The 15,980-nt window shown below is 45.7% G+C and overlaps 1 protein-coding gene across 1 annotated transcript in view; it reads left to right on the top strand.

The window, feature by feature from the left end:
* The window catches only part of LOC147618593 (ER lumen protein-retaining receptor-like), a 32,498-nt gene that overhangs the window by 92 nt on the left and 16,426 nt on the right, over positions 1 to 15,980 (top strand). The window contains exons 1-4 of the mRNA XM_086773616.1: positions 1 to 216; positions 1,632 to 1,897; positions 6,827 to 6,942; positions 7,092 to 7,165. The exon at positions 1 to 216 is cut by the window's left edge and continues 92 nt beyond it. Coding sequence (XP_086629742.1) covers positions 126 to 216; positions 1,632 to 1,897; positions 6,827 to 6,942; positions 7,092 to 7,165 — 547 coding nt within the window. The 5' untranslated portion in view covers positions 1 to 125. The remainder of the gene's footprint in view (positions 217 to 1,631; positions 1,898 to 6,826; positions 6,943 to 7,091; positions 7,166 to 15,980) is intronic.

Here is a 15,980-nt window from a genome sequence, read left to right as displayed (position 1 = left end):
CCGTCGGCGCACCTCTACAAAAAAGCAGGCATGCGCGGGTAGCTTTCCGGCAAAGGGGCAAAGGAAGAAAGGGAGACTTTGAAGGAGAAAATCGTCGTAACAGAATTTCGAAAGCCGACGGAACAATGAATATCTTTCGCCTTTCTGGAGATATGTGTCACCTCTTCAGCATCCTGCTGCTGCTTCTCAAGATCCACACCATCAAATCCTGTGCAGGTGAGAGCCTTCTTTGCTGCCGTTAGATCGCGGGATCAACAGTTCTGAATTTTTGTGTTCGTTAATTAGTTTCGTTTTTCCAGCAATCAGTAATTCCTGCATCTGAATGATGACCTCTGCTCACCAATGTACGGTGTGCAAGCCCTAGTTTTTTTCTGAAGTTTTGAACGAGATCTGATGTTTGATCTCTGCTGATGATGCATCGTGTTAGCATGGTACCAAAAAACCCTCGTTGGGGGTACCAAAAAGCCCTCGTTGTGGGCACCATAAAGCCAACGTTTTATCTCTTCTGTTGCATCATGGACAGAAAGACCCTCTTTGTTCGCTTCATGCTGGTACGGACAGGAAAACACTCTGTGCTTGATCCATCACTACGCCATGTATTGCTTCAAAATGTGGCTCAAAAGCCTTCTACTGATGCATCATGCTAGCATAGTACAGAAAGATCATCACTATGCAGTGCGTTGCTTCAAAATGTGGCTCTAAAGAGGTCACGGCGAGATGAAACTACAAATTTATATATTCTTCCTCTCATCAAGGAGAATATGACGACACGTGGTCAGCTTTGTTCCTCTGTCCTACCCTTCATTGTTTCCCACTTATGTGTGAACATGTGGAAGCTAAAGTGGGCATGCCTTTGTACACACGGAGCTACTTGTAGAATTACTAGTGCTGTGATTGCTTTAGCAGAGATAGGTGTGCAGTGGAAGACAAGCAAACACAAACACATGCTATTAATCCTAACACTAATCCCTGTTTTATGTACAATGAATTAAAGTACAACTGAATGCTCAAAGTACAGAAGGCGATCAATCCTCTATGGATCTCAGCCCAAGTTGTAGGCGAAGCCTCCTCTTCAGAAACAAATGCATGATGAATTGTGGGGCTGGGGCGCTCTGTTTTTAGAGGCATGATGCGAGTCAGCTATTTTTAAATGTGTCGTGGGCTGGTCTGCAGTAATATTTAGCTACAATCAACCTCATAATAAAGGGAGACCCCCATGTTGGGTGCCCAAGTCTACTCAGCCATATGTTCTGTCTGCCCAAGTCTACTCAGCCATATGTTCTGTCTGCCCGGCCATTTGCAGCCCAACCTGCCTGTATGCTACTATGCAGCGCTGTTGCTGCCCTTGGTGTGCCTTCTCCTGGTTGGTTTCCATTGATACTGTGCGCTACTACCTGTACCTGCAGGTGGGCCACACCACCTGCGAATGGTGTAACTGTTGTTAAAACATCATGTGAATAGATGTCTTTGAACTTGGCTGATGACAGAGTGAATGTGAGTCTCGGAGGGGCAATCTCCAAGCCTCTGCCCATGTGATGACGGGCAGGGATGTGTAGGAAATTTGGCCACATTAGTCATCGTTTATGGGATGACAAGGTACATTTGAAATCTGTATGTGCTGGTTTTTTCAGGTCTTTCATTAAAGACTCAAGAGCTCTATGCAATAGTTTTCGCTACTCGTTACCTGGACATATTCACTGACTACATATCACTGTACAATACAATCATGAAGCTGTTTTTCTTGTGGAGCTCATTCTCAATAGTGTGGTATATGAGGTACCATAAAGTGGTCCGACGCTCATATGACAAAGAGCAAGATACGTTCCGACACTATTTCTTGATCCTGCCATGCCTCATATTGGCTCTCTTGGTACATGAGAAGTTTACGTTTCGTGAGGTATGCTTGAAGCTTTGTCTGACGTTTTTTGATTTATTATATGGTTAGATGTTTTTGGGGTGTGTGTGGTCTAGGTGCTGAAAACTTCTCTCTTTATTAATCAAGGCATTTTTTTCTTCTCTTTAGCACACTTATTGGTTTAAAATTTGAGCTTGCATTATGGCTATGGGACTACCTAGGGTTTTGTTTTAGCTCAGAAACAGGTTGTTTGTGACCCTATTGATATAAGGAATCAGGATACTGGCAACGGAGTGACGCAACAGAGGGGGTGATTGGGATCAAGTTAGAATGCACGTAAGTGACGGGAAATGACAGAATGTAGAGGCATATGCCAATGAGAGTGCAGGGCAGGCAACAAAGGAGCAATACAGGTGGCCTTGGCAGCATGAGGAGTACCAGCCAAGGAACAAGTGGAATGCATCAGATTCAGCGTTTAGCATAAGGAGCAGCCCAAATCAGTTCCAACCTAGGTGCCCAGAATGGAGTACCAGCCAGGGAAAGAGTGGAGTGCATCAGATTCAACGTTTAGCATAATTTAGCATTATGGGGCAGCGCAAACCGGCCCCAATCTAGATGTCACACCCAGAATTCAGCAAGGGCAGACAGGTTTGCTGTTCCAGTAGGGCCTATATTTTTTTTTTTGCATGCACATGCCCTGGTTGGTTGGCAAAAAGAGAAAATTGCCCAGAAAAAGGGTCCCCCCCCCCCCCCCCCCCCCCCCCCCCCCCGTGCGGCGCCCGGGGCAATTTGGGCATTCACCCTCTAGCCGCTACAGCCTTCACACAAAAATCAGCCCCGAGTCCAGCTCGAAGCAGTCCAATAAAAGGTCCTCCCCCCACAAAGACAGAGCATTCACCTCCCAGCCCCTTTGTTATAGCCTTCACACAACTATTGTTGGGGTTTCGGAGCTCTCGTGTGTGTATTCACCGTGTATGTGAACCATTGTTTGTGCCCACCCTGTGTGTGTAACCTCGTCCATGTATATGTGTGTGAACACCTGCTAAGGCCATGCGTACAAAACAAGTCACACATGCAAGTGCATTTCACAGGCATATGCTTGTGCACATATGCTTGCCATCTTGTACACCAAAATAGTCCTGATCACACGGGCACCTGCCCATGCCGGATCCAAGTACTCACCATAGCAACTGGCCTTCCATGAGTTCACAATGCACATAACTCACCAGGGTTACCACCCTTCCATGAGGTCACATAACTCATTAGGGTTACCACCCTTCCATGAGTTCACATACTCACCAGGGTTACCACCCTTCCATGAGTGAGTCCATCATGCTCCTGGATACTTCCAAGACAACATCCTGGAAATCCTTCTACATATCATAGCTCTTCGGAGGATTGTGACATGTGCCCTTATTGTCGTGCTATGTCGGTTTTGAGAGTCGGCGGGCGCCCAGAGTTTGAGGTGTGCGCACAACCGTTGTTACTGTCATGTACACAGTGTGTATCTACCGTGTGCTACACGCACACAAGACTAGCTTTGAGGTTTGCTTGGAGCTAGGCAGGCAGAATGGCGAGCTGAGTTAGGGATAGACTAACGGGCGGGCGCCCAAGTGTGGACGCTTGATGACCGGCCAAGAGCCTATAAAAGGGTGGCCAAGGTTAGTCATTAGTCATATAGAGTCTCGCGAGATTGTGAGAGCTCTATGGTCTGGAGCCTGGATCTAGTGCAAACGTGCACTTGCTTTATGTAGCCGAGGCCGGCAGCAGTCTCGAGGCCCGCGAGGGTAGCTTCGTGGCGGTATGGGACGTCACGAGGTAGAGATTGGTCGGTACGTCCATCTAGTTAGCTCAGCTCGTGGCTCGGTGGGGACAGCCAAGTCTGTGGGCTTGCCCATGGCTGTTATGGTTGGGTGGTGAGTCAGGCCTGCACCCCCTTCTTGTTTGTTTGGTTTGTTTGCAGGTTTCGACTCTCGTACCAGGAGCGCTCTACGAGGAGATCCTATGGGGATTTGACAATGGTATCAGAGCGTGCCTCATGAACGAGCAAGTTGGTAGGTAGAGACGATGAGGTCGAAGAAAGGTATGTGTTGAATAATCTTGCTATTTTGTTTATGCATGTTGCTGTTTTTTTCAGATAGTATGTTGCTTTTTCATCAAAGAAACCCGTGATGAGGGTGTAGGTAGATGGTAGGGTTGTTTTGCTTTGCAAGAGGAAGGCTGAAGATGCTTGTGCAGTCGCATGAACAAGTTGTGTGAGTAAACAGAGAAAAAAAAAAGAAGAAGCATATTCGCTTTTGGTTGAACGCGAGAGAGCGAGCGAGCGAGAGATGCAAACGATGGGGATCGTTGGTGTGCTGGTCGTGGGCTATCGGAAGCAGTAGGCGCAGTCGTGTAAGCAGCCGGGCCTACGCAGGCGGCTAGGCTGGCAGTCGGCCAGGTCTACGTAGGCGGCCATGCTGGCAGGCGCCTAGGCCTACGTAGGCAGGCGCCTAGACCTGTGCAGCCAGGCGGCCAGACCTGTGCAGGGCAGCCAAGCCTAGGCGCAGGCTGGCACGCACAGGCCACATGAGAGAATGCAGGTGCCGGCAGGCGACAGCAGCAGGTGGGCGACGGCAGCCACGCAGACACTGGATACGTTAATTCCAGAAAAAAAAAACTAGAAAAAGCATTCACGCCAAATTAGTTGCTTTCGTTTTTTTAAAGATTAAACTTTAAAAAGAAAAAAAGAGTTTAAAGGTTCATAAGGTTTAAAGGTTTTATTTATTTATTTAAAGAAAATAGAATATATATATATATATATATATATATATATATATATAAACACAAAAGCAAAAGCTCAAGTTGCTTTTGGGGAAGCTTATATAAACCCCTTAAGTGGGCTTCTTGCCACACACTCTCAAGTTTTCAAGCTCTCAAGCTCTGAAGTTCTCTAGCACTTTTCTTGTGCAAGATCGAATTTTCTCTCCACTTGCCCTCTTCAAGATGTCGACCCAAGAATCCGAGTTGGAGCCCCTTGTCGAACGCGAAGGCTTGCCGGCTACGGAAGATACCGATGCCGATCTTTTTGACGATTATGTGTCCAAATCAGATTTCCAACGGCTATCATAAATCAGCCCACGACTGTTTATTCAGCATTAAATGCTAAATAAAATCCAGAAAATGTTGTGCATCTCTTCCTTGATGGCTGGGCGCTAGGCGCATGGTCTTCTCGAGGCCTGGGTATTGTAAATTGGCTGTTTGGAGACTGGGCAGCCTGTATGGACAGATTGATATGCAACAAACCATCTGTCCCTCACCGTATCATTCAAGCAAAGTTTGCTACAGCACCTATGGTGCCTAGCTGCTTGCAGTTACTCTTGACCATAAGGTCCACCACATCCTGGTAGACATCTCTATGGTGAGGATACCTCGTTATCTCATAAGTGAGCTGACATATACTAGCAACCAGGCTATAGTTAGCATGCTGCTTCATCAATAAGCTTCTTGCAATTATTAGCCCCTAATTGACTTTGACTGACGCTAGGCCAACCTAGACCTTATCCTTGCTAGCCCTTAGCCTCTTGGGCGGGTCCTATCAGCCCCTATGCCCGGCTAAGCCCTAACCCTTCAGCCATAGCTGATCGCATATCCCCTTAACTGTAGGTCCTCGACCCTTGGTTAACACTAGCCTGAGAGCCCAGTTCAGGATGCAACATAGGGCACATGGAACTTGGGCTCTGTATACACAAAAAAAAAATGCTAATAATGCAAGCACTTAAGATATGGAACCAAGAAATCTGCAGGGCGCCCACTCCAACTGCTGTGTTTGAGGTTGAAGTGCTGTCTGAGGGCTGAAAACCACCTTTAAAAGTGATACACAAATTGAAATCTTCTCAAATCAGGAAATAAAAATTGTGGCTGAAATATAGTACGTATTCTAGACCTTTTCTGATAGCTCGGTGAGGTAGTAGAGGCTTTGTTAGCTTTGCTATCAATGCAGGCTTACTGGGCAAAAGCCCTTGTTCTATGAAATACTTCATAGCAGAAAACTGAGAATAGACAGAAAAAAGAAAGAACAGTGGAAGACTTGATTCTTTCAATCTACTGTCGTGTATGTTGCTGTAAAGCTTAAAAATAAAAAAGAATCCTGCAAGAAGCCAAGATCTGTTAAGAACTGAGTTATTGAAGTGCTTACTGAGGTCAAAGAGGAGAGCTGTGGAGGACTTGCGAACATAGAAAACCTTTTGTAGACCTTTCCCTATAACCAGAATCTACTGTAGTGAAAGTCCTCGATCGAACTGCTCTAATTGTTGCCATTCAGCTTGAATCTATGGCTCTTCAAGACTACTCTTCTGTTCCTTGGCTGTTCCAAAGAGACTTTTAGAGAATGTGTAGAATGGGGCGAGAGGGGCTAGTAGGTCTATTTGGGTCAGGTCTGCGTTAGTTTCTGTAGTCCAGTATGCTCGGATGCTTTCTACTCATTTGAAGTTGTACACATGGCTTGGTTCACTTGTTACTTGTTAGTTGTTTGTGTTGTTTTTCCTTTTTAATTTTCCGTCATAAAACCCCCTTCTTCTTTAATCTGATGTGCCTCTTAATTCTTATTATTTTCCCGATTCCAAAATTATATGCACTCTACTCTCTAAGCTTGCATTTTAGAAGGTTAATTCTATAACTTTGGCAGGACAAACTCAGTCATTTTCATGTAAGTGATTGGGTTTGAATTTATACTTTTTGGGGGTGGTGATAGTGATACTTAGTTTGGTTGAGATGAGCTGATTTTTGCCTTTTTCTCCTAATCTGCCCTTATGAGCATGATGCATTCTCTATGTAGTCAGTTTAAAGGAAGCATGTTGTGCAAGTGAGGCTAACGCTTGCTGTATGAATAAGGCAACCTGGATGCAATAGACTTAAAGAAATTCTGTACGTATCAACACCACATTGTGATGACTTATGTTGTCTTTGCCGGCATTTTCAACATTTGGGCAGGTTCTGTGGACATTCTCATTATACCTTGAAGCAGTTGCTATTCTCCCACAGTTGGTACTACTCCAAAGAACAAAAAATGTAGACAATCTAACAGGAAACTATGTATTTTTTCTTGGGTAAGGATTTCCATATTACAAGAGTATGCTGTACGCTCAGCTGCAGGATGATCTGAGAGAACAGTGGGAGGGAGTTTGGGTCTTTGTTGTTGCTTGGCATATAGCAATAGATAAATTTGGATTGGACACATAAGTACTTTTACTTGCAGGGCATACAGAGGTTTCTACATCTTAAACTGGATATATCGATATCTCACGGAAAATCATTATCGTAAATGGATCAGTAAGTTTTCTATGTTTTGAAGAATTCTATTCGCTTCTAGTTAAAAAGGCAAGTTCCGAATTTTTGTGTACATTTACATCATAGGCTTTTGGCTTATATACACTGAATTCTATGTATTTCTTGATAGTGAGGTGGGGATTTTTGAGCTTCTTTTAAGGGCCTTTATTTTTGTCTACCTTGATCTCTCCCCCCATGGTGCTGTGATGAGAGCTGCGTTTATGTCCGTGTGACCATGCCTTAAAATATTTATTACCTGCCAAAAGACAGGACCTGCGTACTATGCGATCCCTGTATATACGGTGTAATGGGCAGAGATCAGCTTATGTCACCATCCTCATGAATGGAGTATAGAGTATTAATGCTGACCTCATGTGGTGGTGTATCTTTATGGCACTGTAGTATGTCCCAGATTTGGAGCTGGTGAGTGGAGGGTCTCGCTTTTTGGGGTGAGGGCCTCTGGTTGTTTGGAGAGACTGCACTCACTTTGTCTAATGACTCCACTCTTACGCAGTGCCACAAAGGATGGTAAGGTCAGATATGGCGCCCATGGGCTGTCTGCTCTCCGTGCTCATGTTGGGGCTTTGGGGGTGGTTGTTGCAGCCATCTGGTGAGGGCCAAAGAAATCTGTAATAGAGGTATGAGTAGTGTCATGCTGATCATGCCCCCCTGAGTGTACCCACATCACTGCCTCTCGGTTATGACCAAGCTCCAGGAGGTATAGGTCCAGACCTGTGAAAGGGAACGAAACCTATTCCTGAAGAGGCAGTGAGATCTCCCAAATATCTCATAGTAAACTGGGCATCTGAACAGTGCCTTGTGCACACACTAGATGTCAGGGAGCGAGTATGAGATGAGATAGCCTAGCATCAAGCATGTGGCGTCTTCTACATTGTCCCATGAAGCATGTTAAAGCCAAGCCCCAAGGATGTACCCAACTCCTTTGTAAGGATCTCATTTCAAGCATTGAAGCAATGCACTTATCTCAAGTTTCTTTGTGCCCAAGCTAATCTATCTTGGAGTCTAATTAACTTGAGTGCAATTTAGTTAGCCCACACACTCTCATTTAGCATGATGAAGCTAATCTATCTTCGAGTCTAATTAACTTGAGTGCAATTTAGTTAGCCCACACACTCTCATTTAGCATGATGAATGCCTCACTCACTTCCACCATGGCTTCATTATCACCATAACCATGGCTTCACCATGTATTTTATCATGGTATTAGAGCTCCCCTATCTCCATGAACCCCTCATATTGCAAGTTTAGGTGATGCTCTTTACTCCCCACAAGCTCACACTTAGTTCAATTAACACTAATCATCTTTATCAGCTCATAATCACCACTTATCCACAAGCTTATCTACTAAGCTCATTTGTGGCTGAGCCTTCATCTGCTCATTCTACTCAACCACCCAACCATTGCCTTCCTTGAGGTAAAATCCCCTTCAATTGTGGCTTCTATGAGCTCAGTTTGAGCCTCCAAATTCTGTTGATGTTAATCACTGTTTTGAGCAATAAATCACTATCATTAAGGGATGTTTAGCGGAAATTAGGCAAAGCTGATCATAAAATTGTAAAATATGGGTTGCATTAGCCTTGTATGAGCTTCAAACATAGTCACTTTGCATTTGGGGTATTGACGGGAAGCGTCTAGTGTATCTCACCGCATTTGTACAGCCGCATTGTATGGGACTAGACACTGGCAAGTGAGTAGTACTCCTTTCTAAGACCTTCCCAATGGTGTCAGGGATAGTCAACCAAGTTGAGAGGTTTGATGGGGAAGGGTTTCATACCTGGGCTACACAAATGAAGTATCTTCTCATGCACAAGGAGCTATGGAAATTAATTAAGGAGAATGCACCTCCTAATCGAACTGATGATTGGAATGAAAGAGATGAACAAGCACTTGCCATTAATTGGATTGCACTTGGACACTAACCTTATCCATCACATTGATTCTAAAACCATTGCAAAACAAGCATTTGATGAGTTAAATTTAATATTTGGTTCCAAGGTCAAGAATCAAGAAATCCATTTGAAAATTGAATTTTATGGCTTAGAGATGCAATTTCATGAGTCACCAGCACAATTCATAAGTTAAATGAAAAGCATCATAATCCAACTAGATAGCATTGATGCAAAGATAGATGAAAAGGATGCCATACTTCTAAAGAGCATGCCTAAGGAATATAGTGCACTAGTGACCGTTCTAAAGAATTTACGTGAATCAACATTTGAGGGTTGCATTTCACCTCTACTTGAAGAAGAGAAGCGGTTTAAGAATGGAACACAAGGAATCACAAGTTAACAAGCACTCTACACCAATAAAGACTGATACCACTGCGGAAGGAAAGGACATTACCAAAGTGAATGTCTACTGAAGAACAAGCCAAAGTGTGGCCATTGCAAAAAGTTGGGCCACAAATAAGAAGATTGTAGATTCAAGAAGCATGAAGCAAACTACATGGAAGCTGCACCAAGCACCGAGGGAGAAATTCCCAAGGATCACCTCTTCTAAAGTAAACTCTTCATTATCACTACCCTAAACCATGTATAAAAAGGTCACCGAATTAGTAGACCTATATATTATTGTTTTTTGTAAAACCACCTGACTACCTAGTAGCATGTTGCACTAAGGGGCAAGGTTGCATAAGTACGACGTACCTTATTATAAGGTATGTTTTAGTGTATAGTACGGTATTGTACCATACTGTATGGATCTGTACGTGGTAAGTTTTTGCCTCTCCCTCCTCGATTGACCTTTGGCCCAAGATCCTCTCGTAGTTATTGATTTTTCACCGCCCATAGGCGTCTGCTTGTAGCCTCTTATTTATCCACCTATAGGCGATGTCGTCGAGGAAGCACCAAGGGGAGTTTTGAACCCAAGACCTCTTGGTCCTAGGCAAACACCTTCACCACTTGAGCTATCATCTCATTGGCAAGTACGTGGCAGTTTTAAAAACATTTTGGGCCAAAAAAAACCCTAGGCCGGCCATCGTCGCCGATTTTAGCCGACTTGCAAAGTGCGAATATAGCCATTCCTCTCATTGATATAGACATTGCAGTGAGAGATGATGATGATGTGGTGCCAGCCGCTGCATCACCGCCATTGCAGAGCTAGAGCTAAGAGTATGATAGCGAAGGAAACATGTTGATAGATGGAGCTCTCATTTTGGTAATTGTGTTGTTGTTGAATGTTCAGAAATGAATTGTTTTTTCATTCATTTTTCTATATATATATGTTATGTACACTATATAGTATATTTTTTATGTTTTTACGGACCTTACGTATTTAACGTACCTCAAAATCTCAACCCGTACTTGAATGCTTACCTTACCGTACCATACCTTACCGTACTTTTCCACCTTGCTAAGGGGCGTTGTTAACCATGTAAAATCACACCTAACCACTTTAAGTAGCTATAAGGCACTAAGGGTGGGTGTGACTTGTGTACTCACACTTGACCACCTTGCGTAGCCTAACCATTGAGGCACCAAGGGAGGGTGTTGAGAATGTGGTGCCTTGTGTACACACTAGATAGTAGGGAGTGAGTATGAGATGAGATAGCTGAGCATCAAGCCATGTGGTATCTTCTACATTGTCCCATAAAGCATGTGAGAGCCAAGCCCCAAGGATGTACCCAACTTCTATATAAGGAGCTCATTTCAAGCAATGAAGCAATGCACTTATCTCAAGTTTCTCTTTGTGTCCAAGCTAATCTATCTTGGAGTCTAATTAACTTGAGTGCAATTTAGTTAGCCCACACACTCTCATTTAGCATGATGAATGTTTCACTGACACTTCCACCATAGCTTCATCATCACCATAGCCATAGCTTCACCATGTATTTTATCATCTATTTCCTCAATCATGCATAATTTGCATATTGTCTCCTCCTGAGGTATCTTGTGTTCCCCAATCGGTCAATAAAATCAGAAATCAGAAATCTTACGAGTGTATAAATCAAAGAGTGTAGGAGAGATGGCAGTCATGTTTGACCTCAATAGTGCTGCAACTATCACTTGACTTACTCCTGGGTGCTTGGACCTGACCAATCATCAACCGCACGCGATCTCTGATGGGAATTGGAGCTCTTGGAAGCGGGCAAAATGTTGAGGCCTTGTTATTAAATCAAAAGCCTGCTTGAAATCCACAAAGCGTAGCAGTTGATCCTCCACCTCCAACATTGAAGAGGGTGGTGGATATAAGGCGAGGAATGTGTGATGTTGGGTTAGGGGCTGATTTTGGATGTAATATAGGTCGTAGCGATATGCTTCCCTTGTGGAGGGGGCTAGTGATGGGTGTAGGTGGCTTCTTTTCTTGAAGGATACACCAAGCATTAGAGCTGTTGGCACTTAGAAAAAGTTGGTATTATTCCTCCTTGCGCTTACTAAGAATGCAAGCTTTTCCAGGTGAGTAAGACGGTGGAAGCATCTCTCTAGTGCGCCGTAGATTTGGACACAATCCCTTTCCCATAGGAGAGGAAGCAGTGTGGCTTTGCACTCTTGATCTTGGGTCGGACGACAATGTGTCTCGTTACAATTCCAAATGTCGGATGCAACTCTCATCTCAAAGACCCCATGTCCCTATTTGAACAACGCTCAGTGATGACCACCCTCCTATTGCATAACACAACCCAGTTCTAGCCTTCCTTGCTTCCATCACTTCCCCATTGCCGAGTAAAACAACCATAATGGCTAAGTTCAAACTCAACTCCATAGAGGAGCAAGAATCAAGAAAATTGAAAAGGGGAAGGATGCTCTTCTCCTGTGGTGGCTGGCCGCTCTGGGAGGAGAAGGTTGTCTCATACAATTTTGGGGGGGAGGGGACCCACCACACAGTTGTTCTATAGTGCCAAATGGGCCTCGTGTTAAGCTTTTAGCTTAATTAAACATGATTAAAATATCTTAATGCTTAAATACTGGAGTAAATGAGGCAAAGAGCGGAAAGCTGTGTTCGTTGCATTGAGACACAAGGCCTTGTTAAATAGGGTCTGAAGAGGTACAAATGAAGAGGCACATTCGTGGTGAAAGGGTGTGACTCTTGAATGAATAGTTATGTCCTTTGGATTTAGAGATGTGTCCTTTGATCAATAGATGTGTCCCTTTGAAGAGATGTGTCCTTTGGTGATGACCCATGTGACAGGGTGTGACCCTTCACTGTTGTCCCTTCAATGATTAAGAGTAATTAGGGGTAATTAAGAGAGATTAAGTCACAATCGTGCCATTCCCTCCCACTTAAAATAAGACTCCGGCTAAAGAAGAGACTTCTGTTGAAGATCTTCGTCATTAGGCCATTTATGCTTGTGGTGAAGCTTGCATTGAGAAATATTGAAGACGTTTCCTCTATTTTCTTGCTGTCGTGCTTTAAATGCTAAATCCCAAGTTGTAGCATCATTCTTTAATGTCTTCTTCTTTGTCTGCTTCCAAATGTTGGGCTTGAAGTTGACTTGGCTGTGTTGCAATGTAGAAGAATCTGAAGGTTCAACCATGAATTCTCTCGATGATACTTGAATAGTATCCGTTGAAGTGTTCTACTTCATAGTAGTAAAGTACTCATCCAAGTTGTTAGAAGAATGCTTGAAATTCTCTACAATGTTGAAAACTTTATCCTCTTGCTTGATATCGATTGTGTCATTTTTTTTTCTGGGAAAAAGATCCTTCAATTAGTTAAAGAAAAACAGCCACAAAGGGTTAAGTACAACCATGATGAGCTAAATACAGCCTCACCTCATGTAAGGGCGGGAGACAAATGATCAAAGGGAAAGAGATGCTTCTCCCTTGGCTGGCTGCTCTGTGAGGAGAAGGCTATCTCATACAGGGGGAGGGGGGAAACAACCATATAGGTGGTCTGTAATGCCAAATGGGGTCACCGCCTCTATCCATGAGGAAAGGGCGAGGTCTCCAAAGTCTCAAGAAGGCTTTCTGCTGCTATCGCATGCGGTCAGAACCACCTTGTAGCTTCCCCCACCGACCGTGGAGGGTGTGAATGATGTCAAGCCATATGCTCTTGATGGTCTTAGCCGGCGGAGTGTGGGTGCCCTTGATGGCCTAGCTACATCTAGCATGCCAGATGTGCCAGGCAGCTATGCTACTGCAAATCTCCCATCCCTGGCATGAGCCTAGTCACCAGACACCTGCCATACGATGGTGGGGCTATGATTGGTACTACTGCAATACGATGGTGGTAGACCTGAAGGGCAAGTCCTCCCCCGTCCTCCTCGTACATCGTGACCACTCTAGCCTCGGTGGCCCAAGCGACAGTACCCTAAGTGATGATCCGGGTTGATGCCTTGTCCATAACGAAGATGCGGAGAATCCGCTGCCAAATCTGCTGAGCCTTCGGGAAATCCCAAAGGCAATGTCGCTAAGACTCCTGGGGATGGCCGCACCTCGGGCAAGTTGTACCTCTGACTGCCAGCCAAGTACCAACCCCCAGACTCTTGTGTGCCGTCAGCCAAAGGAAGAGAGTGATCTTCCTCGGCCGAAAGCTGTCCCAAAGCCTCTTTCAGAAATCTGAAAGGAAGCGTTGTGATAGGCCGTGAGACTGCTAGTGTGCTGCTGCTGCCGGTGTGCCATCTATCTCCGGCATCCAGAGTCTCCACTCGATCTGTAGGATCGTGCCATCTGTCTCCAGTTGAGCCGCGTTGTATATGCAAAGAAAGGGGCATCTAGAGTCTCCACCCGGTTTGTGGGATCATGCCAAGTCCACTCTCCAAGGTCCCACTGCAACCGCGTGAGAGGTCGGCACTCCCAAATCTATAACCGCCAAAATCTCTCCCTGGCCACCTTGGCCGGTGCTGGATCTATGTGCCATACCCGTGCCCGAAAAGCAATCACGCTCACCCTCTGCAAGGTGCAACCTTTGAAATCCTCCAAGGGGTGCTTTGATCTCTCTAATCTGCCATGTAATCCAATAGAAAAAGTGAGTAGACCACTGTCCTCATATGCTCCATGGACCGCCACGAGGATATCGTGTCTAGTGAACATGCCTAGCCACACTAGAGGGGTCGGCTCTGGAATAGGAGTCAAACACTCTTGAGGAATAGCCGAGTCGATGTCGATGCTGAGCTTGTCTCTATCTCAGATCCCTGTCATGCCTCTCTCCTGCTTCTCCTCAGGTAACTGCCTGTGTGCAATCCAATCTCAAAGAGACCTGGCTGGTCCCATGCTCAAGCGCCCTAGGATATGTGTGGTTGGGCCCCTAGCCCCTAGCATGTGGCCACTGGGTAAACGGATCAAGGGGTTCCAGATCAAAGGCTGCTGAAGCTGCTCCTTTGAGGCCACTAGAACAATCTGTCTGAGGGCTGGCCTAAGATGATCCCAAGCACGAAGTAGGTTGGCTGTGAATTTGTCCTCAAAGGCTGGATTGAAACCACGGGCTCGCATCTTTGTGAAGATCCATCTAGTACTCTGCAGCCACGGGCCTCGAAGGCTCGGAGTGCAGGCTGAAATCCGGGCCAAGAGGAAATCCTTCCAAGGCTCACCACTGGGTAGGAGTCCTCTGACAACAACTTGCCCAGCAGGATCGATGGGGCTAAGCCCCCCTCTACTATGTGGCTGAATGATCACTCTCCATGCCACCTTGGCCCTGGCTGGCCTCCCAACACTTTGGTCCACAAGAAGTTCTGGATCAAACACTGTACCTGGCCAATACATGCCCGAGAAAAGGCCCAGCACGAGGTGATGTACCACATCGTGGCAAGCAGTACCTGGTTCGGCACCACCACTTTGCCTGCTAGGGATAGCCTCGCCTAGCTCCAGTATTATAAAAGCTTCTTCCGAATACTCAAAAGAAGCGGAGTGAGCTGCTGCTCGGGAGAGATATCAATGCCAACTTGGCAATTGAGGTATTGGACTGGAGTGCCCCTCGGGATCCACTGGAAAGCCTCAACTAGTCGCCAAGTCGGGGTGGGTGTTGAGCCTACCCAAAAACCACACGACTTGTGCTAGTCTAGGTGTAGCACAATGAGGTCCTGCTGTCGCATCCTGGCTGAAGCTTTCGCCTCCAAGAAGGTAAAGATGTTGTCTAGAATGCTCCGATCTTGAACAAAACCAGTCTGAGTGTCGTGGATCAAGTCTGGGAGAGAAGGCTGAAGTCGCTTGCTGATGGCCTTGGCCAAAATCTTATAGGCAGTCCCTAGAAGGGTGATGGGTCTCCACTGTTGGATCTGCAATCTATCACCACCCTCCTTGGGGATCAAATGTATCAAGCCCTCTGTGAGCCTTTTTGGCATGGCACCTGTGAGCATAATCTCATTGAAGGCAGCGCGAAGGCCACCTTCCATGAGGTCCCAATGTCGAAGAAAGAAAGAAACAAGAAACCCATCTGCCCCCGGGCATTTGCCCCTGGGTAATGCCTTCACCGCCTCCGCCAGCTCCCCTAAAGTGAAAGGGGTCAATAAGAAAGACCGAAGGGAGGGGGGAACCACCTCCCTCATGTGCCTCCAGACTCTCTTGCGCGCATCCATCACTTGGGGGGATAATGGGGCACCAGTGAGAAGAGATTGGAAGAAATCCGTGGCGATGGCTTTGACATGCGGGGGATCAGAAACAATAGCTCCATCCTGGCCATGTAGCCTACGAATATCATCCCTCCTCCTGTGTGGGCCAGCTATCTCAAAGAAGTCTATAGTAACTCTGTCTCACTGGCCTGAGTCCAGAATGAATCCCTAGCATGGTATCTATACTCCACCCTCATCTCCTCAATGGACCGAATCTCCGTACGGGCGGTAGCGATCTAACTCTCAATCCACGGGCTGTCTGGGGAACTCTCTTGAAGACGTTGTAAAGAGGCTAGGCCCCTCCTCAGACTC

The sequence above is a fragment of the Cibotium barometz genome, chromosome 34, assembly GCF_041138505.1.
Source record: "Cibotium barometz isolate CiBa-2024 chromosome 34, ASM4113850v1, whole genome shotgun sequence".
NCBI classification, from domain to species: Eukaryota; Viridiplantae; Streptophyta; class Polypodiopsida; order Cyatheales; family Cibotiaceae; genus Cibotium; species Cibotium barometz.
The sequence above is the reverse complement of the archived record's forward strand: the minus strand, read 5'-3'. Positions and strand labels throughout refer to the sequence as shown.